Source organism: Callospermophilus lateralis, chromosome 6 (assembly GCF_048772815.1).
Source record: "Callospermophilus lateralis isolate mCalLat2 chromosome 6, mCalLat2.hap1, whole genome shotgun sequence".
In the NCBI taxonomy this organism is placed as follows: domain Eukaryota; kingdom Metazoa; phylum Chordata; class Mammalia; order Rodentia; family Sciuridae; genus Callospermophilus; species Callospermophilus lateralis.
Genome location: NC_135310.1, coordinates 73766537 through 73789098, shown reverse-complemented (window position 1 = coordinate 73789098; position 22562 = coordinate 73766537). Strand labels below are relative to the sequence as shown.

The following is a 22562-nucleotide window of genomic DNA, read 5'->3' as shown; positions in this document are numbered from 1 at the left end:
TTGTTCCAGCCCTGATAACAATTGCATTTAATTCTCTGTCTTCCTACCTCTAGGGTAAATCATTCCACATTTTCAACATTTCCTTGGTTCCCTTTTCTATTCCTACTATTGTTATTGTCTCTAGTTCACCTCCTTTAATTTCACTTTCTGAAATAGAATCAGACCACTATATTACAATCAGTCAGGGCTACCATTGCATCATGGTCCCACATGACAAAACAGTGTATATGATTCTAAATATGATTGCTATAGAATTAACTCCAATTAAATGTATAAACTAGCAAAAATACTCTATTTGTTTTAAGTTGTGAACAGGCAACCATGTTACATGAACCATATTTTATGAAAACAGCATAGTTAGAAGCAAAATAGTGTTGAATTTAAATAAGACTTACAACCAAAGCAATATGACATATTTAAGGATAGCATAATTATTATTTTTTGAGCAGCATTGTGGTCTGGGAGAGTCTCAAGATATGAAAGATTTCTAAACAAGTCCAGAGCCCTGTATCATCCAATCATTTTTGTTTGCACATTTTCATTCTTCACTGATTTGTGAGGCTGGAAAATCCAGTGGTCTTGAGCAAGGCAAGCACATGGTGGGGAAGTTGTCCTCATTAGCATCCGCGTGATAGGGAACTTGCCCTCAAACTCTATTCTCCACACTAGAATCTTCATTTCCAAACTTTCCTCCCTCCCTACATACCTTTTCTCAGGCCAATCCCTTCATCTAGAGTGCTAACAGAATTTTCTGCCATTGTGGAAATGTTCTACAGCTCTGGATTGTCCACTGCAGTAGCCACCAGTACTTATGGCTATGGAATAGAGCACTTAAAGTGTGAATAGTTCAACTGAGAAACTGAGTTTTCAGTTTCATTTAACTTTAATTTAGACTTAAACAGACATGTAGCTAATGGCTACCATATTAGACAGAATATACCTAGCATGTTTTTTGCCCCAGTTTTTCTCCTTAAAATTCCTAACCTTCAAGGGGTATCTCAGGGGCTGCTTTCTCCATGAGGTCCCATCTTCCAGTCTTCCAAGTGGAATTCATTTTTTCCTTTTTTCAAGATTCTCAGCATCCATTGAACCGTTATGTGTTAAGCACTTTTTATGATTTGAATGCATCCCCCCAAATTTCATTTGTTGGGAACTTGATTGCTAAATTAATATGCTAATGATATTTGGAAGTGGAGCCTTTGGGAGGTAGTCAAGATCAGATGAGGTCAAGTGCATAGGTTTCTATGATAGCATTGTGACTTTATAAGAAGAGAAAGAGAGACCCAAACCAGCACACTTGCTCTGTCTTGCCAGATGAGTCTCTTGTGACATGAAGAGTAAGAAGGCTCTTACCAGATGCTGACATGTTCTTGGACTTCCCAGGCTCTAGAACTGTGAGCCAAGTAAACTTCTATTCTTCAGAAATTACCCAGTGTTTGACATTTTGTTATAACAACAGAAAATGGACTAGGACAACACTTTTTTTAAATTTACAGGTATTTATCTGCCATTTCCTCTGCTTATATCCTCTTTGAGAGCTGTGACTACTCTTCTTAATTTGGACCCCACCATATCCAGTGCAGGGATGCTGTAAAATGTTTATTGCTTGAATATATAGCAGTAGCATAGCAATTGACAATAACAGTAAGGAATTGGCAAGGATTGTCATGTAGTAAAAGATTAACCTTGTGTTTCAAAAAAATGTTTGCTCCTTGGATCCTAGCTCCCAGGAGATAGCCTCTAAGCCCTTAAAATGTCCTGTTTCGTATTAGGGCCTTTGCCTTGGCCACAATAGGTAGTTATGCTAGTTTATGATGGCACCATGGGCCACGAGTGTTAGCCCAACCTCTAGAAAGGCTGGGGGCTAAAGTCAGCCATGTATGTGATCAGTATATCTATGTGGCCCATCTCCAATAAAAACTGTGCACCTTGATGAGCTTGAGTGAGTTTCCTTGTTGACACTATTCCATGCACATTGTCGCACATCGTTGATGGGAAAAATAAGTGAAATCCAAATAGCTCCAATAGATGAGAACAATTCAGAGTTCTGCACCTGTCTCTCCTAGACCCTCCCTTTCCCTTTGATGATTTTAGTCCATATTCATTTGCTGTTATTAATTGTGACCATGATGACATTGGTTTTTCTGAATTCTGTGAGTCCTTCTAGAGAATTATTAAACCCTAAGATGGTATTAGAAACCTACTGAACTTGCAGTCTCCCAAGATAAAATATGTCATTACAGTGCCGGGAGCTATCCCAGCTGAGAGTTCAGCTCCTTGAGTCCTGCCCCGTCACTCAGCTTCTGGACTGGTGGGCAGAAAGTCACAGGAAGATCCAGGCTGGTGGCCTGATCATCCAAAATGATGAGTCTGTATCTCAACATGGGCAAGGAACTGGTGAGACAAGTGTCTGGGACCAGATTTATACAAGGAGTATATAAGGTGACAGAGGGAATCGGTAGATGAATGACCCTGGGGAAGAAATGGAGAAATGGGAATGAATAGGGCAGCCACACAGTCAATCCAAGTGAGGGAGTAAAAGGACAGGTAGCCACATGCCCCTGACTTAAAACTCCTAGAGGTCCTGGTATCCGTGTGCACTGCAGTCCTCAGAGCTATCCCTACCCCCGACAGTCATGAACTGTGGAGCAGACTCCACAGGCCAGATTTGTTTTAAGGCAGGGTGTGCCTTGTCTTTTGCTGATCATGTTTCTACTCTTGACTAAACACTCAGACCCTGGCAAGAAGCTGTCAGGAGCAATGAGGAAGAAAGCAAAACAATGTCCTTCAGTGAGCAAGGAAACTTGGGGTGGGTGTTCCTTGTATCTCCCCCAACTTCTGACTCCCAGTGCTGTTATTTAAAGGAAGAGCCCTCTTAGCAAAGTCATATCCTTTATATCACCTAAAATTCCACTAATTAGAGATCCACTCCAGTTTTCTAGCAATCCCCTGAAACAGGCTTCAGGGACATGACCCTCAATTTAGGACAGATTCAATAAATCAGATTGCTTTCCTAACTCTGGACTTAGCTGCATTAGAGGAAAGGTCACTAGCTTATGGAAGTAAAGGAGAAATCACTCTAGAGTGTGAAGCCCTTCTGGTTAGAGGAGGTGGGATCACTGGGGTAGGAGACCAGACTTAGACACAGGGATTATAATTATCATCATTACTGACACTATTCTGCTGGAGAAGAAGGGAAAGAGCCCAGAAACAGAAGTAAGATGGTATCTGAAACTGGTTTTCACACAGATCTACACCCCTTCTCCCTAAAACCAAGTTGTACTCTCACTAGTTCTCAAGTCCCCATCCTTCTCCCAGTCATAGGCTCTACCACATGGAGATTCCAGGAGAGAAGCATAGAGCTGGCTTCATGAGATTATCACCGGAGACAGAATTGCTTTTGTAGATAAACCTGGAGTAAAATCACCAGCAAACAAAATGGGTCTGTGGGGTAGGGTAAATAGGGTTGAGGGAGCAGAGGGGGCAGAAGCACATTATGATGAGTGTTGAATAAGCACAGCTTAGAGAAGTTCAATGGGGAAAGAGACTTTGTTCATTTCCACAGTTCCTGGCACAGGGGGGGACCTTAATATTTAATGAAAGGTTGAATGGATGGGTGAATGTATTACAAAATCACATGTGTTACCAGAGTGACATGGGCTAAATCACTTCCTGTCTAGGATCTGAGTGAGTTAGTTTGTTTGCTTTCTTGTTTTCCTTTCTAGGCACTTAATCCAGTTGTATGGGTTCACAAATACTTTGTTCCCTATTTCCTGTCTCCTACCTAGAACACTCGTTTTCCCTACCCTTTCACAGCTGAATTCTAGGTTATGAGGGTCTTGGAACATCTTGGAGGCCTTTGAGTCTCTCTCTTTCTCTCTCTTTTTTTTTTGTAACAGGAGGGGATTTCTTGTGAACAAATTCTCGTGCAAGAGCAGAAGACAGTTCTGTTAGAAAGGTGTAAAGAGTGACACAGACACAGTGCAAACAAGGAGTAAACCCACGAGGTCAGGGTGAGGGCAGCCGGAAGGCCCCCGGGCTCTTCTGAGAGGGGGTTGCTGCTCATGGCGGTCCAGGAGCTTCTGCTCTGGGTGTGTGTCCACCAATGGATGTCCATGCCCTTACATAGGCATGGCCTTGGAGCCCCTAGGAAAACACTGACCAATAAATTAAATTGAAAAATATGTAGGAGGCAGGGAATATCAACCTGGAGTATTTGTCAATGGCATGGGTGTTCTGGAAGAGGCGGAGTCCCACCTGGCCCTTGAGAAGCCCCCTTTTCCTGGAAGAGCTAGACTCACTGCCCAGGGCCAGGTGGACCACGATTTTATCTTGCTTTTCTTCTTCTGTCAGAATATGGTTTCTTGGGTACCCAGCCAGGCTGTTGGCCTCAGACTCACTGCAGCTTCCATCCAGCATCATGGTTTTGGAATGAGGCATTCCACACATGCATGGGACCTAAGGGCAGCAAGCACAAAGGACTTGGTTAGTCCTTGAGAGCTGGGCAGAGATGGTCTGGCTTGAAAGCAAAGCCCCAGAGCTACTCAGAACCACAGAAAGAACTAGAAGGATCTCCAGAGAGCATTTAGTCCAATGATTTTCTATCCTGGCTGGATATCAGAATCATCCAGGCCAAACCCAGGCCCCATTCCAGACTAATTAATTTAAAACTCCTGGTAATTCTATTGTGCTGCCAGAATTGATATAGCCCAGTTGTAAAAGCAAAAACCCAGACCCAGAGAGCTATACAATTGTCCTGAGGTTCCACAGGTAGTTTCAGAGCCAGGAATTTAAACCCATAGATTCTGATTCCAGTTTGTTGTTGTTGTTTTGTTTTTTTTTTACTGGGGATTGAACTCAGGGATACTTGACCACTGAGCCACATCCCCAGCCCTATTTTGTATTTTATTTAGTGACAGGGTCTCACTGAGTTGCTTAGCACCTTGCTTTTTGCTGAGGTTGGCTTTGAACTCAAAATCCTCCTGCCTCAGCCCCCTGAGCTGCTGGGATTACAGGCGAGCGCCACTGCACCCAGCAGGATTCCATCTTTTCGTACATGAATCAAAAGATGATTAGAGGGCTGCAATTGTGGCTCTGGGGTTGTGGGTAGAGTGCTTGCCTAGCACATGTGAGGCACTGGGTTTGATCCTCAGCACCACATGAAAATTAATAAATAAAATATTGTGTCTATCTACAACTAAAACAAAATTTTTTTAAAGATGATTAGGTAGAAAAGTGTCCTTACTCCAAATAGTTAACATTTAAGAGTAAAGGGTCATGATGCACCAACAAAATATGTTTAAATGGGGAAAGAGCGCTCACAAAAATAGCAAATTGATGACATTAGATCTGGTTGTTGAGTATATGAATGCAGAATATCCTATTCTTTAAATTATTTCTGCAAGTATGAAAATGTTTATAAGGAATTCTAAGTTGGAGGGAGGACATGGTTTCTCTTGTTTTCTCCTCACAGCTGGAATCAGTAGTGAGCAGGCTCCAGCAGGCATCTGGGCTGGTCTGTGTTGGCCAAAAGCATGAGGCCTACTAGATACAGCCAACTGGCCATGGGTTTATTCTTCTCCATCTATTGACTTTAATTATATTTCTGATCTGGCTCTCAGCCCTTTACTGCCTCTGTCTTTACCACCTGGGAAAGTGAAATAATGACATTTCACAACCTGCCTCCTACTATTATAGGTCTTGAAATACTCAGGTGAATGTCATGAAGCTTTCAAATGCAAAAATAGATGAATGATTTCTTGCAAAATTAGATTACTTGAACTATTCTTATGCTTGAAGAGATCATTGTGGTTTAGGAGGTATTTTTAAAATCAGGTATGATTGCTTCATTATTCTTTCTATCCCTTGTCCCATCAGCAACAGTAATTAGTAACACATTAATACCTTCCTGAACAATTAACAGACTCATAGGATCAAAAGGTCAGTAAGCGATCATCTATCCAACTATGCGCACTTAGGTATAATCACACCGAATCCTTAATAAACTTGTGAGGTATTGTCATGGGGGTCTGTTTAGGTACTTTCTTAATAAAAGCACATGTTTTTATTTTGCTCAAACTGAAATTCTTTCTGCTAAAATGAAAACACTTTTCTCCTAGGGTTTGGAGTTAGAATAGGAAATGCCAAAAATTATGAGAAATTCCTGTTTTTCATATCAGTTTGTTCCTCAGAAAGGGCAAGTGGCCCTTAGCCTATTAGGTCTGGATAATCAGCCTGCATACTACAGCCACTGAGGTGAGGCCATCCCTGTGCCTCTCGTAAGCTCCAAAGCAGCAGTGGCTCCACATTGGAACCAGGGGTGAGCCTATCAGGCCTCAGGCAGGAAGGCTTTGACCTTTATGCAAAGTCAGACTCCAGCTTGTTATAAGTGCAGACCCATGATGCCATCCTCAGAGACTCTGAATCAGAAAGTTTTGGGGTTTGACCCTGGAATCTTTTTATTTATTTGTTGGTTTGTTTGCTTTGCAGTATTGGAGATAGAATCCAGGGCCTCCTCATGCATGCTAGGCAAGCACTCTACCACTGAGCTACATCCCCAGTCAGGAATTTTTATTTTTAACAGACATGGGAGGTGATTCCAGGGCAGGTCCTTCTTGGCTCAGATTTGGGAACCTGGGCTTCTCTGGGAGTCAGTTTAATGATCATGAAGTGTGCTTTCTCATTAGTGGCGCAGCAGAAGAGAGATTTACTGTCTTCCCACCACTGCCTGCCCTGCAGCTACTACCTTTCCATCTTTAATTCACACACTGACCCCAGTGGAGCAGAAATTGTCATACTTTCCCATCCCACATCTGTTCTCACACAAACAGACAGATGTAAGGGCCCAATGACCTTTCCCTATTACTCTGTAAACAGTCTTATAAAAAATCACTGACAACGATCATGACCCATAGTATTAATGAACTGCCTGGATAGACATGTGGTTAATGGTTCATGAGCCTGTATTTGTCAGATGAAAGCTTTGCTATTTTTTGAACAGGTAAGTTAATGGATTATAAATCAAAAGCATTTAAATATAATCCAAAGGCCTTTGATAACAATGCGAAAATAATTGAAAACTCAAACAAGTATGCAAATACTAATGTAAAAAAGTTTGAATTAAAAATAAATTCTTAATATATTTGAAGACAATGTGAAAAATTTGGTAGGTATTATGTGTGTATTAAAAGGCTATTTTTTAAAAGCAAACATTTCTTTTTCTAAAATTTAAAGCTCCCTGTGCTAAAGGACCAACAGTCACCCAGATGTGCACAAATGTGTGATTTTTTTCATGTTCTCTGATCTCTATAGCTTTTAGGTGATGGCCATTTTGATTAGTGCAGTGATTAGTAATGACTTGGCAACAAGTCAGCATTTTATTTCTTACTGTGATTAACAAGCATTAGAATATGAATGAAATAGACTTTTCTTCCTGTGCCAAAGGCCCATGAACATTGCTTTGTAAGATTTCCCATTTGCTTTCTACCTCATAGTGTGGTGTGGTATATAGTGCAGTGCAGTGTAGACCCTGTAGTATTTCCAGTGAGACTAATGGCTAAAATATTAGCCTTTATTTTTACTGTGCCTAAATTTTCCCAGGGTCAAAACACCTATCAATAAAGCAGCTTTAGGGCTGGGGTTGTGGCTCAGTGGTAGAGCACTTGCCAGGCATGTGTGAGGTACTAGGTTCGATCCTTAGCACCACATATAAATAAATAAAAATAAAAGCCCATCAACAACTAAACAAAATTTAAAAATATAAATAAAGCAGCTTTATGTTCTAGAATTCTCCCCTCCTCTGGCCACAGAACCAGGAAGTATTTTCCCTGAGATGTTCAATAACATTGGTGATATTTTGTGTGTCTAGGACCCTACAGTTTCAAAATAACTTTTAGATATTGTCTTATGTGACTCTTACAACAACCCTAGGAGGAAGGTAGAAGTGGGTTCTGTAATCCCCTTTTTACAGATGAGGAAACAGGCCAGGCTCAGGTGGCAGAATTGTGCCTAAATCCAAGTTTTCTTTTTCCTAGTCTTTGATCAAAAACTGTTCTCTGGGATCCTTTGTTGTAGAAGCTAGAACCTATGCTAACACAGGACCCTCTTCCTTGGGTATAAGCACCTCCTTTTTCTACATACAACACCCCCACACCACTCTTGGCCAACCACCTTCTCACTCTCATCCAACCAGAAGCAGCAGCTATAAGGAAATGAAGGGTCCACTCTCACCTTCTCCCGCAGCTTCCGTTCCTTCCACTCCTGAGACGTGGTCAGGTAGTTGACCGCTGCATACTCCAGCACCGAGAGGAACACGAACACAAAGCTGACCCAGAGGTAGATGTCCACGGCCTTGATGTAGGACACGCGGGGCATGGAGGCGTTCACGCCCGTGATGATGGTGGACATGGTCAGCACCGTCGTGATGCCTGCAACACCCAGACCCATCAGCTGGCACAAGGCTCAGAGCTTCAGAGTCACAGTTTTACATTCTCTGACTCTTAGATGGAATGAGAAATTCCCTGGATATGTTTTTACCTTGTGGGGGTGGGATGATCTGCTCCCCAAGCAGCCAGGCACCCCAACCCCTTACCCAGCACACCTCCACCCAGCCCCTTCTCCAAGTCCCCTAGCTTGAGAGGGTGGGTCTCTATGATACAGCTGACAAGGTCAGAAGTGATTAGGAAAGGACCTATTCTGCTGTGGAACTGACAACAGTGACTGGAGGACACTTTTAAAGGAACTTTCCCAACCCTGAAAGAATGAGCATACTCTCCCTCATCTGAGTCCATTTATTAAGCCCAACTGTGGAAATTCTTGGAAGCCTACCATGCTAGTTTTTTCTCCATTGTGCTTTGCTGGTTAAACCCTCCTGTTCCTCAGGGTCCAACCTGATTTTGTCCACACTGGGATGATGGGTTGTAAACTCTGACTGTGGAATTTAGGGTCTGGGAAGGGGTACAACCAAGGCCCCAGGAATGCATCTCTTCCTTTTCCCTAAATTATATGATATAATCCCTGCCTCAAAGCCCTATCTAAACAAGACCAGAAAAAGAAACTTTTGTAGTTATAGAATAACTTTGGCATTTGCAGAATCATTTTATTCATCTAAATACTGAGCTCCAATACAGCCAGTTGTGGAAGTCTATGCCCCAGACAGGCTATATCCTTCTGAATTGGTGCAACCCAAGTTGGTATAGTTTTAGCTCCCTGTGGTTTTCATAATGTTGTAGAGGAAACGGAGGCTTCATCTAAGAGGCAGGTGGAATGGTTGCTTCTTCTGATTCCAAGAGGTAAAAACCTCTGAATTGGTTTTAAAACCTCTGAATATGGTTTTACTTTTCCTTTGCCTAGTGATCTTTAAAAAAAAAAAAAAAATAGCCACCCAACCACACCGTATAAAATGCTTTTACCCAGTGAAACTCTGGCGGGCACAGCTCTGTGGTCAATCCAGAAAGACACCCAGGACAGCATGACCATCAGGGTGGCAGGGAAATAGGTTTGGAGCAGGAAGAAGAAGATGTGTCGATGCAACGTGAAGTTAATGTACAGTCGGTTGTACCAGCCTGGGGAATACAGAAGTCAGTGAGATTTTGAGTACTTTCCTTTCCACAATCTAAGCCTTTCTCCTATGAATAAGATCTTTACAATATTATCTAACTTCATAGCTGTTTAGAGAAAGGTAGAACAAAATAGATATGTGTTTAGTTGTTGGTTTGGTATGTGTTGTTTGCAGACCACAACCATATTTGATGAGTGATTGGCTGCTCAGGAGCATAAAAAGTCAGAGTGGTTCTATACCACCAAGGCAGGTGGTATAGTATTTATCATCATAAATACTATGACAGGCCCAAAGCCAACACCATACTGAATGAATGGGGAAAAGCTTAAAGAATTTCCTCCCAAATCAGGAACAAGATTCTCAGTTCACTTTTACTATTGCTATTTTGGGGTATGAGGGTTAGAGGCATGGGGATTATACCCAGGGCGTTTAACCACTGACTCACATCTCCAGACCTGTTTATTTTCTACTTTGAGACAGGGTATCTCTGAGTTGCTTAGGGCCTCCCTAAGTTGCTTAGGCTGGTTTTGAACTTTCAATCCTCAGCCTCCCAAGCCATTGGGATTACAGGTGTGTACCACTGTGCTGGGCTCACCATGGCTATTTTTTTATATAGTTCTTGAAGTTCTATATAGAGCAATCAGGCAAGAGAAAGAAATAAAAGAATATAAATAGGAAAAGAAGAAGTCAAATTATCACTGTTTGCAGATGATATGATCCTGTACTTAGAAGACTCAAAAAAACTTCACTAAAAGTCTTTTTGTCTTGATAAATAAATTCAGCAAAGTAGTAGGGCATAAGACCAACATTCAAAAATCAATAGCTTTCCATTACACCAATAACTAACCTGATGGAAAAAAACAAAACAAAACAAAAACAGGCAAACAATTCCTTTCACAATAGTCTCAAACAAAAGAAAACAAAACCTGGAAATCAATCTAACCAAGGAGGTAAGAGAGCTCTACAATGAAAATTATAGAACACTGAAGAAAGAAATTGAAGAAGACATTAAAAGATGAGGAAACATCCTATATTCGTGGATAGGCAGTATTACTATTATTAAAATGGCCATATGACCAAAAGCAACCTACAGATTCAGTTCACTCTCCATTAAAATTCCAATGACATTCTTCATAGAACTGGAAAAAGTAATCCTAAAATTCATATGGAAGAATGAAATATCCAGAACAGCCAAAGAAATCCTGAATAATAAGAACAAGGCTGGAGGCATCACAATACTTGACCTCAAATTGTACTACAATAGTAACAAAAACAGCATGATACAAAGCCCAAAGGAATAGAACACAGTAGAAGACAGAGAGACAAACCCACACAGATATGATCATCTCATCTTGGACAAAGGTGCCAAAAACATAAGGTGGAAAAAAGAAAGACTTTCTAACAAATGGTGTTGGGAAAACTGGATAACCACTTGGAGAAGAAGTAAACTACTTATCACCCTCCACAAAAGTCAACTCAAAGTGGATGAAAGACCTAGGAGGTAAATCAGAAACTGGGCAACTGATAAAAGAAAACATAGGGTCAACACTCCAACGCAGGTGCAGGCATTGACTTCTTTAATAAGACTTATAAAGTGCAAGAAATAAAACCAAGAATAAATAAGTGGGATGGCAGCAAATTTTAAAAGCTTCTGCATAGCAAAGGAAACAATAACATGAAAAGAGCCTACAAAATAGAAGAGATCTTTGCTGGTTACTCTATGACAGAGGATTAATATCCAGAATATACAAAGAACTTAAAAATTTAACATACACACCCACTCAAATTAATCAATAAATGGACAAATGAATTAAACAGACATTTCTCCAAAAAGAAATGCAAATGGCCAAAAAATACATGAAAAAAATGTGCAATATCATTAATAGTCAGGGAAATGCAAATCAAAACTACATGAGATGTCATCTCAAAACAGAATCAGTCATCAAGAATATAAATAATAATAAATGCCAGCAAGAATATGGGGAGAAAGGAACAATTATTGGTGGGACTGTAAATTAGTATTACTGTGAAAATCATTGTGGAGATTCCTCAAGAAACTAGAATGGGACTACCATGAGATCCAGCTATTTTACTCCTTAGTATTTATCCAAAGACCTGAAATCAGTATATGACCATGATACACGTGTACCAATGTTTATAGTAACACAATTCATAATAGCCAGGTTATGGAACCAGCTTAAGTGTCTGTTGACAAATACATGGGTAAAGAAAACATGGTATATCTACACATTGACAAATACATGGGTAAAGAAAACATGGTATATCTACACATTGTAGTTCTACTTAGCTGGACAGAAGAATAAAATTCTGTCATTTATAGGTAAATGGATGAACTGGAGAACATCATGCTAAGTGCTCAGAAAGTCAAGGATTGAGGAAGCCTGAGCGGTGTGAAGAGAAAGAGGCGAGAATGACCTCTGGATCAACCAAAGCTGCACTCTGCTGTATCCCTGTGTCCAGTACCTGTGTCCTGCTACCATCACCACCAAGCCCAATATCAGTATGCTTAAGGGGAGGCCAAAGGAGATAAAGCCAAGGTGAAGGACGAACCACAGGGAAGATCCACAAGGTTGTCTGCTAAACCTGCTCCTCCAATACCAGAGCCCAAGCCTAAAAAGGCCCCTGCAAAGAAGGAAGAGAAGGTATCCAAAGGGAAAAGGGAAACCTGTCGATGACAAGGATGGGAATAACCCTGCAGAAAATGGAGATACCCAAACAGACCAGGCACAGAAAGCTAACGGTGCCATTGCTGCCAAAGGAAGTGTGTGCATTTTTGATAAATGGGTCTTTCTGATGACTGAATAGTTTGAAATACTATTTTTTATCAAGTTTTATAAAAATGCAGAATTTTGTTTTACTTTATTTTTTAAAAAGCTATGTTATTAGCACACAGAACACCTCATTGTTGGTTGGGAGGGAAGGAGCATATGTCACTAGTAGAATGTCTCCAAAGCTGGATTCCTGTGGGGAACACCTTTCCCTGCTATTTTGAGAGACTTTCTCTTGGCTCCCAAGAGAAGGAACTTCCTGATATTGGCACACATAGCCACCTTGGCACAAACGCCTTGCAGTATGGAAAAACTCAAATTCATCTTTATGTCCTCCTCTCCCTCTCCACCAACAGCATAGACTTAACGCCCCTAAACTCAGACAAGATGGGACCTGACTCCCAACAATTGGTTTTACCAGTGTGTCAGGCAATCTGGACTTTCCAGTGACATCATTGAGATAGTGTTCCTCAGAAAAGCAGTAGTTCCTTTTTTAGATTGTGGACCTTAAGACTGATAATTCTGCCATTTTCATTTCATTTTCTGAAAGTAAGGGTTGACTCATGAAAAGTTGTTAAACACCATGCTAAACGTGAAATGTCAACACTCACTCTAAACTTTCCCTATTCAGAGCATCAAATGAAGACTTAATAGGGCTTTATAGTGACTTTCTAATTTTGGTGTCCATCCAAGAAGGGAATTTGAAAGTTATTGTATACTGTTAATGATCGTCTGCCTTATGTCTGTTTATGAAAATTATCTTTAATAAAGCTGGATACAGTTTGGATTAGAAAAAGAAAAAAGAAAGTCAAGGATTGAATGCTTTCCCTCACATGTGGAAGTTACAGACAAGCACAGAATTTTACAAAGGTGTGATCTCATGAAAATAGAATGAAGATTAGTAGAGGAAGGACAGTGGATCAAGGGGGATGGAGGAAGGAAGGGAAAGGGGGAAGAACTAGGGAATAAAATCAACCACCTTATGTCGATTCATGCTTGCATGAATATACAACAACAAATCCCACTTTAATGTGTAAGTATAATGTATTAATGAAAAAATATATATACATATACTTGGAAATAAATAAAAAGAAGACCAGAAGAGAAAATGAAGGGACGGGGGAAGGGGCAAGGAGAGGGAAAGGGGAAGTACTGAGGAGTGAATTGAAGCAAATTATGTTATGTGCGTATGAATGTCACAATGAGCTCCACTGATACATATAATTATAATGCACTAATAAAATCATTAAGAAGGGACCTCAGGAAAATAGAAGGGAGACCAGTTGAGTTGAGGAAAGTGACTGGGGGAGTAAGGAGGGGAGGGAAAGGGGAAATATTGAGGAATGAAATTGATGTAATTATGCAATGGGCCAGTACAAATATGTCACAATGAATCTCATTATTATGTGTAATCATAATGCACCAATAAAAATATAATATCATAAAAATTCTTAAAAGTACAGTATTACTCTGTCTCTTCCCCAGACTCACGTGATATGGCAGTAAACTTACAATATTAACCTGCAAAAGAAATTTTTTTTAATTATATGTATATATATGGAATTTCTAATTCCCAGTATCTGTGAAGGTGACCTCCTGACCTCATTTTGATATAGGGTCTTTGCAGATAGAATTGAGGTAAAATGAGATTTTAATGGATTAAGTTAGGCCCTAATCCAATAGCTGGTATCCTTACAGAAGAGGGAAATTTGGGCCTACACACACAGAGGACACCCAGTGAGTATACAGAGATAAGGGGGCGCCATGTGATGGCAGAGGTAGAGACTAAAGTGTGGCTACAAGCGAGGGAATGTCAGGAATTGCTGGCAACCTCCAGAAGCTGGGCATAGGCAGGAAGGATTCTTCCCTAGACAAGAACAGCAACAGATAAATTCCTATTGTTTCAAGCACCCAATTATGGTGCTTCATTACAACGGTCCAAATAAAGTAACCCAAGAGTTAAATGTGAGATCAGAGAAGAGCTGACAAGTAGTTCTCTTAAACTTTCAAACATAGCCCAGGATCCAAGAAGAAATTAAACATTAAAAAATGTTTCATTGGAGCTGGGGCTGTAGCTTAGTGGTAGAGTGTTTATCTAGCATGCATGAGGCCTGGGGTTCAATTCCCAGTACTACAAAAAAGAAAAAAGAATCAATGGTCTTGATATGGATAATAAATATATGTGCTTGGAAAGCTGTCTGCCCATCTAACTAAGTAGGATTACAAATCAAGTTATAGAATAGCATGTAGAATAGGACCCTGCCCTTGTTAAATTACACAGGTAAAGCTGGAAGTCTTGAAGGATAAGTTGTGTTGCTTCTGCTGATGGAGTCTAAGAATATAGCAATTTTGTTTTATTGTCTGCCTCCTGATTTTAAACACAGTTTAAATTTTAGAACTATGGATCCTCTTAAAAATCAAAATTTATTTTCACTGAGGGGGGGAAAAGACTGAAAAATTCTAATGAGTTTTCTTTCACATTTGAATCAGGCTGTGACAAAAAGGTAGCTACCGGTGCTGCTGTAGAAGGCCAGTCTGGAAGTTGTATGAAATTTCTGAATCAGAAACTGAGACAAGGAGATCTTCTCATCTGTTTTCAGGGATTCATCCCCATTCTTCCAATACAGCATCAGATCTTCATCTGTATATGCATCTTTGGGGAGAAGAAAAGAAATTAAATCAGATGCCTTTGTTTCTGGGTGGCGTGAAGCAATAGAGTAGTCCTGCACCTGCCTGGGCAAACAGCTCTTGTCACTAGCAGCCAGTGCTCAGATTGGGTAGGGAATAAGGTGATGGAATAGAAAACATTGATACTTACAGCTCTCCAGCTCCAAAGAGCAGGTCTGGGAGTCCAGGGGAAAGTGGCTGAAGTCCATGTTGCACATGGCAGTGACAGTAATCCTGCACAACCCAGATATGACAGTTGGCTTGTGCAGCAAGCTATTGGCTCATGCACCCGCCCAAAGTAAGGAAGACACAGAACATGGCCAAGAGCAGCTGCCTCCTTGTGTTTATTTCAGAAGTTTGTTTACATAGATGTCTAACTTAAAGAATTTCAGCTTCTAGAATTTGGTCATCTCTGACAGGTGTTATTAGTGCTGGATCCCCTTTACTGGGCTGCTACACTCCTTCTCTAGCCACTGAGGAGGGGTGTTGACTACTAGTGGCCCACACCTGCACCCTTCTCTGGGGACTGCCCTCAGCCAGCAGGTCTGCCTGCCCCAGAGGAGCCTGGGAGATTAGCATGCCCCATCCTTCACCCAAGACCAGGAAGTATCTAGTTTTATTATTTAATTCTGGTGAACTATAAAATCAGGCAAATAAGATATGGAAAAAGATGGGTTAGTTAGTCCAGAAGCCAATCTATAATGGCACTCAACAAACAATAGTTTTTGTTATTATTAGAATTTTATTACTTATTACCAATCAATTAGAATAGTACACTGTCAAGGATGGAATGTACATAGGTCATTGTCTCCAACAACTCAATTAGACCAGAGTAGTTTTCTAAGCCATGCTTAAGACCCCCAGTGATATGGAGGTCTCCACCTGCTGGGTGGCCTTTTCATCTTTGGACAATTCTGACTGGCATCAGAAGGCTCATGCCATCCCACAGATCACAGGGACAAACTCTTCCAGGCCAAAGGAACTGATCATACATAGTGGAATGGCACTGGACAAGAAACCATGGCCCCATGGACACTTGCCTCATGCTGTACAGCACATGACCATCTGGGAACACCCTCAGCATGATGTTGTCAGTGGTGGTGTCGTGAATGAATGACCTTTTGGAGTGAACAAAGAACACATCTGGGACCCAGATCTTCTTCACCAGCCGTCCATCAAAGGTCATGCTCTTGTTGCTGGTGCTGGGGAAGGCCAGCCTCTCATCCTTCCAGTAATGCCGCAGGTACAGGGTCATGGTGAAATCCTATGGGAGCCAGGGGCAAGACCAGACTGAAATGGTTCAGAAAGCTTCCTTCCTTAGAATTCTGTTGTTCTCCACTGTATCAGCTTCCAGAGTCGGGGGGACAGTTCCACAGCCCTGGGCACCACAGCCAATGTGATGGAGCTGCTGCAGATGAGAAGGGCTCATTTTTGTGCCTCGTAAATTTGGAGCCCAGGAGACAGAGCAACCCACAAAAGAAACTTACAGGCATGATGCTGTCATCCTGTCCTGCTGGCCAGCAGCAGGAATTTCCTCCAAAGCTCTGTTCTCACTCACTAGACCCTGAGTACATGGCTTTTAACCTATCTGGCTAACCAGTTCATTTTGGCATGGTGGCCTGTTTCAGAAACCTAAACAGTCAAGGGTTCCTCTTAGAAAGATTTCTACCATTAGATTTCTACCATCATTGAAGGCAGAATTGTGTCCTGACTATCCCTGAATCCCTGTTCATCATTAGATGTAATGCCTGGAAAAGCATATGTTAGGTACTCAATAAATATTTGTTAGATGGAAAAATGGGAAGATGAATGGATGAGGACACAGGCAACTGCCTACCTACTATAATTCCAGTTCAAAAGCTTATCCTGTTAAAAATTGTCTCCTTGGGCTAGGGATGGGAGTCGGTCATAGAGCAGTTGCCTAGCATATGCTAGGCCCTGGCTTTTGATTCCCATCACTACAAAAATAAAAATGAAGTATCCCCTTGTCTATATAATCGATGGTCAAACCCAAGAGTTTGGTTCTTATACCATGGCCAGAGATAGGACACAAGATGCAAATGGAAGCAAGTGGACAAGGGATAGAGAAGAGAGTGAATGATGGTGGGCCAAGAAGAAGCCCTAGGAAGGGAACAAAGAAAGAACAGGCACAGAGATTAGGCTTACGTGAAAGTCTGTCCCTAGACTGACCATCACTTGCCACAAATTCCTCTTCCATACATGAAGAAAACAGCCAATAATGTGAGGAGGAGATGTGAGCCAAATGCCCCTTCTGGGTCCCACAGCTGGAGACCATGCTCTGAGAGACATTGCCTAGGGGGAGTGCCACATTGCAAATTCACAGACACATGCAAGGCCAGCTTGGACAGTACCTACCTACCATTTTATTTGTGGTGGAGCAACTCAACTGGTGGGTTCCTTGAAGACAGGCAAGTCATTTTGGACACCTCTCTCTGAGATCCTCAGTCACACTTTCATAAGAGCCTTCACATCCAGAGTGGACATCTGGACTGAGTCAGATCTAAAGCAGCCAGGCTAGGCCCAGACCCAAATGGTTCTGAAGCTGAACCTAACTGTTGGATATCCAAAGGATTTGGCAGTGTGCACTGTAGCATCTTGGAGACTGTCACATTCATACCTTTCACACCTGGATACCCTCCTTTCCAGATGCTGGAGCTATGAGGGTGCACAGCATCAGTAACATATCAGCCTTGCTGTGCTGAGTCTAACAATAGCCAGGGAAGGGATGGGGAGTAGTGGTAGAGCACATGCTCAGCAAGTGCAAGGCCCTCGGTTTGATCCCCAGCACCAGCAAAAGACCAAACAAAAAAGGAGCCAGGGAAGCCTCCTCCCCTCAAGGACACATGAGGAAACCCTCCCTCTCTTTCATTCCACACATGTGTTGAGAGCCTCCATAGGTCCCACAGTGGGCTAGGCTTGGAGATATGGGGGCAAAAATCTGAAAGACAAGTTCCTGTACTTGTGGAGCCTATAGTCAAGTATGGGGGATGACCAATATACATGACACCTCCCCCAAAATAAATTGATAGCACATTTTAAATGAATGATGTGGGCTAGAGGGAAAAACAGGAAACTTTTAGACCAGGTAGTCAGGGAAGCCCTTTAGAAAAAGCCTTATCTCAACTGAGACCTAAAGGATAAAGAGATGCCTGGGAGGGCCAGAGGGAGAGCATGTATGAGGAAAGAAGTAGTTTGCAAACGAGAAATGCAGAATGGAAAAGAGATAAGGTCGGACACTGAAGGGAAGGCTCCTCTCCAAACCAAGGTCTTGCAAACAGCCGGGAGGTGTCTGTATGGGGTTAGTCAAGAAATACAGTGGAGGGCATTTCTGTGGAGTGCGTGGGGAAGCTGTACACACAGCAGGAACTGAAAATCTAAGAACTACAGCATTTCAACCAACATGGGTCATCTGACCACTCCCAGCATATGAGAAGTGTGTTCAAAAAGCAAAGTCCTGGGCCTCAACCCAGAGATTCTGAAACCAGGGAGTATGTAGTGGGGCCCAGAAATCTGTAAGCTATTTCTCCCATAAAGCTTGAGAACCCTGCTCTAGACTTTACTGCATCTGGGCCAATGCCCAAGCCCACATTTGGTCAGTTCCAGCTCCTGCCCTGCCCTCCCAGACACATCCTGCAACACCAAAGCTACCATCCCACAGGCTCTCACAGTAACTCAGCCATGGGACCCTTCCCTGGGGGCTACTGGCCCAGGGTATTGCATACCATGTCCACTTCAGAGATGCTGTCCAGACTCTCCACCTGCACGTCCACACCCACTGGGATGGCAGGGCCTGCAGAAGAGCAGAGAGAGCTGGTTAAGGCACACTTCTGGTGGGAGACGGCTCCCACCCACCTCCCCAGGGAGCCAGAACTGCGAAAGTGAAGAGTCAGTGGTTCACAATTCCCTGTGGGTTTTCATGCTAGTTTTTGGTGTGTGGGGAAGCTGAGCTTTCTCCACTGAGGCCTGGGACTGTGTCTGCTTTAGGTGCCTTTCTTGGCCCAAGCTTGGTGTTTAATTTATGCTTGTTGGATGAATCAATGAGCTGAATCACTACCTCCTGTATCCTAGGGATGTCTCTATGGGGTGAAGGCAATAAAACAGCTCTAGTGTCTGAGTGGAGACCCTGGTCATTTGTCCTCCTGTAAAATCCAAGAAGGATAGAATAAGCCCTAAGAGCCTCTGACCTGAGTTTGGTTTATCTGTGTGCTGGGATTTGGATTCATTCAACTACTGAAATTCTACCTACTGAGACTCTAGCAAGTAGTTGAAGTCCTGCCTTCTGGAAACTTTCAATCTAGAGTGAGACAAGGTCTCTATGCAAATTTACATCACAGGAAAAGACAATAATCTGCATGATTTTGAAATCTTTTTAGGGCATGTCAGGTGAAATAACATAGCACCTAAATAAATATTCAATTTTATCTGGATCCTGGAAGGATGTCTAAAACTGTGTTTATCTATGGATTTATCTATGGGGTCCTGTCCTTTTAGTTGAGCTTGATGATGGGTACATTGTTAAGTTCACTTTGTGACAGTGAGCTGTACATTTATAATTTGTGCATCCTTCCTTATGTCTGTTATTTTTCAGCCAAGTGTTTTTTTTTAAGATCTTAACATTTAAAAATTTAAATAAAAAAAAAAAAAACCTCAAAACCTATGTCTGTCAAAACATGAACAAATGCCATTATAGTCACAGTCAAAAACATGTTCCTGGAAAGAGTCAGATAGCAGCTTGTGGAAGAGGCTTTTAGAGAGAGGAAATTGTCTGGCAGCCAGTCCAGCTGCACCCAGGACTTTGAGCCCTGATCAGGAAGTGCAAGAATAGGACATTTTGACCTGAGCTGCTGTGATCTGAGCCCAGAAAACCTTAGGGAACAGGGGAGTCTGGGTCTCAGGGAACGAGAAGAATTGGAAGGAACTTCAACTGGAGCTAGGGAAGGAGGATCAGAGATCCTGACAAAGTAAGATTTAGAAGGTTCATTCCTCAATTCCAGCCCAAATGCAAGAAGTAGCCCAGGGCATTGGATGGGCTCACTGACTCTCTCCTAATCCCACCAGACCCCCTAGGTTTGCTAATACTTCAAAAACCACTATTGGGGCTGGGGATGTGGCTCAAGCAGTAGCGCGCTCGGCTGGCATGCGTGCGGCCCGGGTTTGATCCTCAGCACCACATACAAACAAAGATGTTGTGTCTGCCTAAAACTAAAAAATAAATATTTAAAAAAACACTATTAAAATTTGGGATTTTGATTGAGGCTGATGGAATGGAAAAATACTTCAATTATTACTATGGGATTGAGAAAATATTTTTCTGTGATCTTAAACATGAAAGCACATGAGTGCATTGCTTTGTTCTTTATTTTTCTTTTTCCTTCTCGTATAAATCAGAATGTAAACTGATCTTTCTAGTTTACCATGTTCCTCAATTTATGGTTTAGGTCAGGGCCCATGAGAAAGCCCTATTCCAACAGCCATGTTCTCTACTTATTCCAGGCTGCAGGGGTGCTTTGAAAGTTCCAGAAGTGGAATGTTAAGGGTGGGAGGAGCCCCTCCTCAGGGCCAACCAGCTCTATCCCCCAGGAGGCCAGCCTGACACCTGGACCCTCTTCCCCAGTATCCAGATCTCCACTCAGTGCTGAGGTTCCCAACATTGCCATCAGAGGTCAGGGGCTGGTTAATTACCTCGTCTTCTGGACCCTTCCTCAGTCTGAGATATTAAAACACCACTGTGTTCTGTGCAAAGTGTGCTACACTTTCTATCTGGTCTCCTTTACCCTCTCATTCCCTTCCTCTGGAGTGCCAGGTGACCTGCTACATAGTTCCAAGAGCCAAAGGGAAGAAACAGTATAGCAATTGCCTTCTTTGGATAAACTTTCAGTGACCTGGTTTTCAGATAATGTGCACAGTGTTTGACCAGGAGCTGTTTGGCTCAGGGCATTTTCCAGATAAAATACATCAGCACACACATTGACTCTTCCTGTGCCTCTCTGTCTCAGGACCTAGCTTGCTCCCACACCTCCAGTTGCCCTTTTTCAAAGAAATTTGGCAAAACCTTTCAGTGTTCTCAAGATAACGCCCACATGGAGCAGGTCAAGATCTCATGTGCCCTGGGTTGTTGTAGGCAAATCATCTTAGACCATGGATATTCAGGAGGCTTGAGAACTGCTTTGAGTTTAATCTTGAACAGATACCAATGTCGCTGCCCTCCATGATTTAAGCTTTGCCTCTAACCCATACGACTGCTGGGATTGTCTGAGTTTTCCATTTGTGGCCCTTCCCAGCCTACTTTGGGAAGAGATTCTTCTGAATTAATGGTTTTTCTTCTTCCATTAACAATTTTATGTTTTGAATTGGGCTGAGTCCTTTCAGAAGGAAAGTAGTCTAGTTAAACTAGGTGTTCATGACTTGGTCACTTAGCCCTGTTGTGTTCTTTTGTTTGTTTGTTTTTTAAGTTGGGTTCTAATGAGCCAATTTGAAGTCCATGGTGCTGGGAGCCATCAGCCAAGTAGGTATGACAAATTCCTTGCCAGCTTACTCCCATGCTGTCTAGTGGAAGGACTTCTGTAAGGTGACCTTGCTCAAGGACCAGGGCAGGATCCGTGTTTAGGGTGTTCCCCCTTTAGAATAGGGCGGTTTAGCATAATAGGAGATTAGGGTGTTCCCCCTTTAGAATAGGGCAGTTTAGCATAATAGGAGATTAGGGTGTTCCCCCTTTAGAATAGGGCGTATCCTGCTGCTGAGTTCCTCTTGAGTGCTTAGGGTCAGACAGTATATTTTGGGAGACAGAAGCCCATGCGGAGTGGATTTGGGCAGAGAACGTGGATTCCCCCAGAGCGTGTTTGTAGACGGCCGGTGTGAGTTCGGGAATAAAGAATTGCTGTTTGAATCTACAAGCTGTGTGGAGACTCGTGATTTGTGCCCAGCCAGAGACTGCGGCACCATGGGATTTCAGGTAGGATAACCAAAGAGGTGGCAAATTCAAGGCAGCATAAGGGAAATGCATAATTAGCAAAGGGCTCTCCTCGGTTCCATTCTTTCCCACCATTATTTTCTTCTCATGATCCTAGAAAGCACTGTTAGGACTCAACTTGTGAATGAAGACTTATGTCATTGACTCTTCAAGAATATATATGAAAAAAAAAAGAATATATATGAAATAGAATTTTCAGGTAAACTAAAGTGAAAATTTGCCAACAAGCATCCTACCCCAACTGAAGTTGTCTTTCAAGGAGAAGACATGTGATCTGAAGGGGAAAGCTAGACATGTGAGAAGGAATAAAAAACAACACAAATAGTAAATATATGCAAAATTCTAAAAGAATGTCAATTATGCAAAACATTACTGATAATTTATTGTGCAATGGAAAAGCCTGAGCTAAAATACATTACAAAAATAGCTTTTAAGCAGACAAGGGCATAAATGGCCTAAGAGTGTTCTGAGGTCTTTGCATTGTCCAGAATAGTAGAAGTAGCTGATTAACATACAAATGTGATAAGCCAAGGACTCCTCACTGTTTTCAGGGGAA

General features: G+C 42.1%; 1 protein-coding gene across 1 annotated transcript in view; it reads right to left on the bottom strand.

Annotated features, from left to right (window-relative positions):
• Positions 1–1811: 1811 nt before the first annotated feature.
• The window catches only part of Gabrr2 (gamma-aminobutyric acid type A receptor subunit rho2), a 50732-nt gene continuing 29981 nt past the window's right edge, over positions 1812–22562 (bottom strand). The window contains exons 3-9 of the mRNA XM_076858431.2: positions 18759–18826; positions 16056–16279; positions 15167–15249; positions 14861–15001; positions 9411–9563; positions 8230–8426; positions 1812–4458 (exon numbers count right to left, since the gene is read on the bottom strand). Of these exons, the coding sequence (XP_076714546.2) occupies positions 4147–4458; positions 8230–8426; positions 9411–9563; positions 14861–15001; positions 15167–15249; positions 16056–16279; positions 18759–18826 (1178 nt within the window). The 3' untranslated portion in view covers positions 1812–4146. The remainder of the gene's footprint in view (positions 4459–8229; positions 8427–9410; positions 9564–14860; positions 15002–15166; positions 15250–16055; positions 16280–18758; positions 18827–22562) is intronic.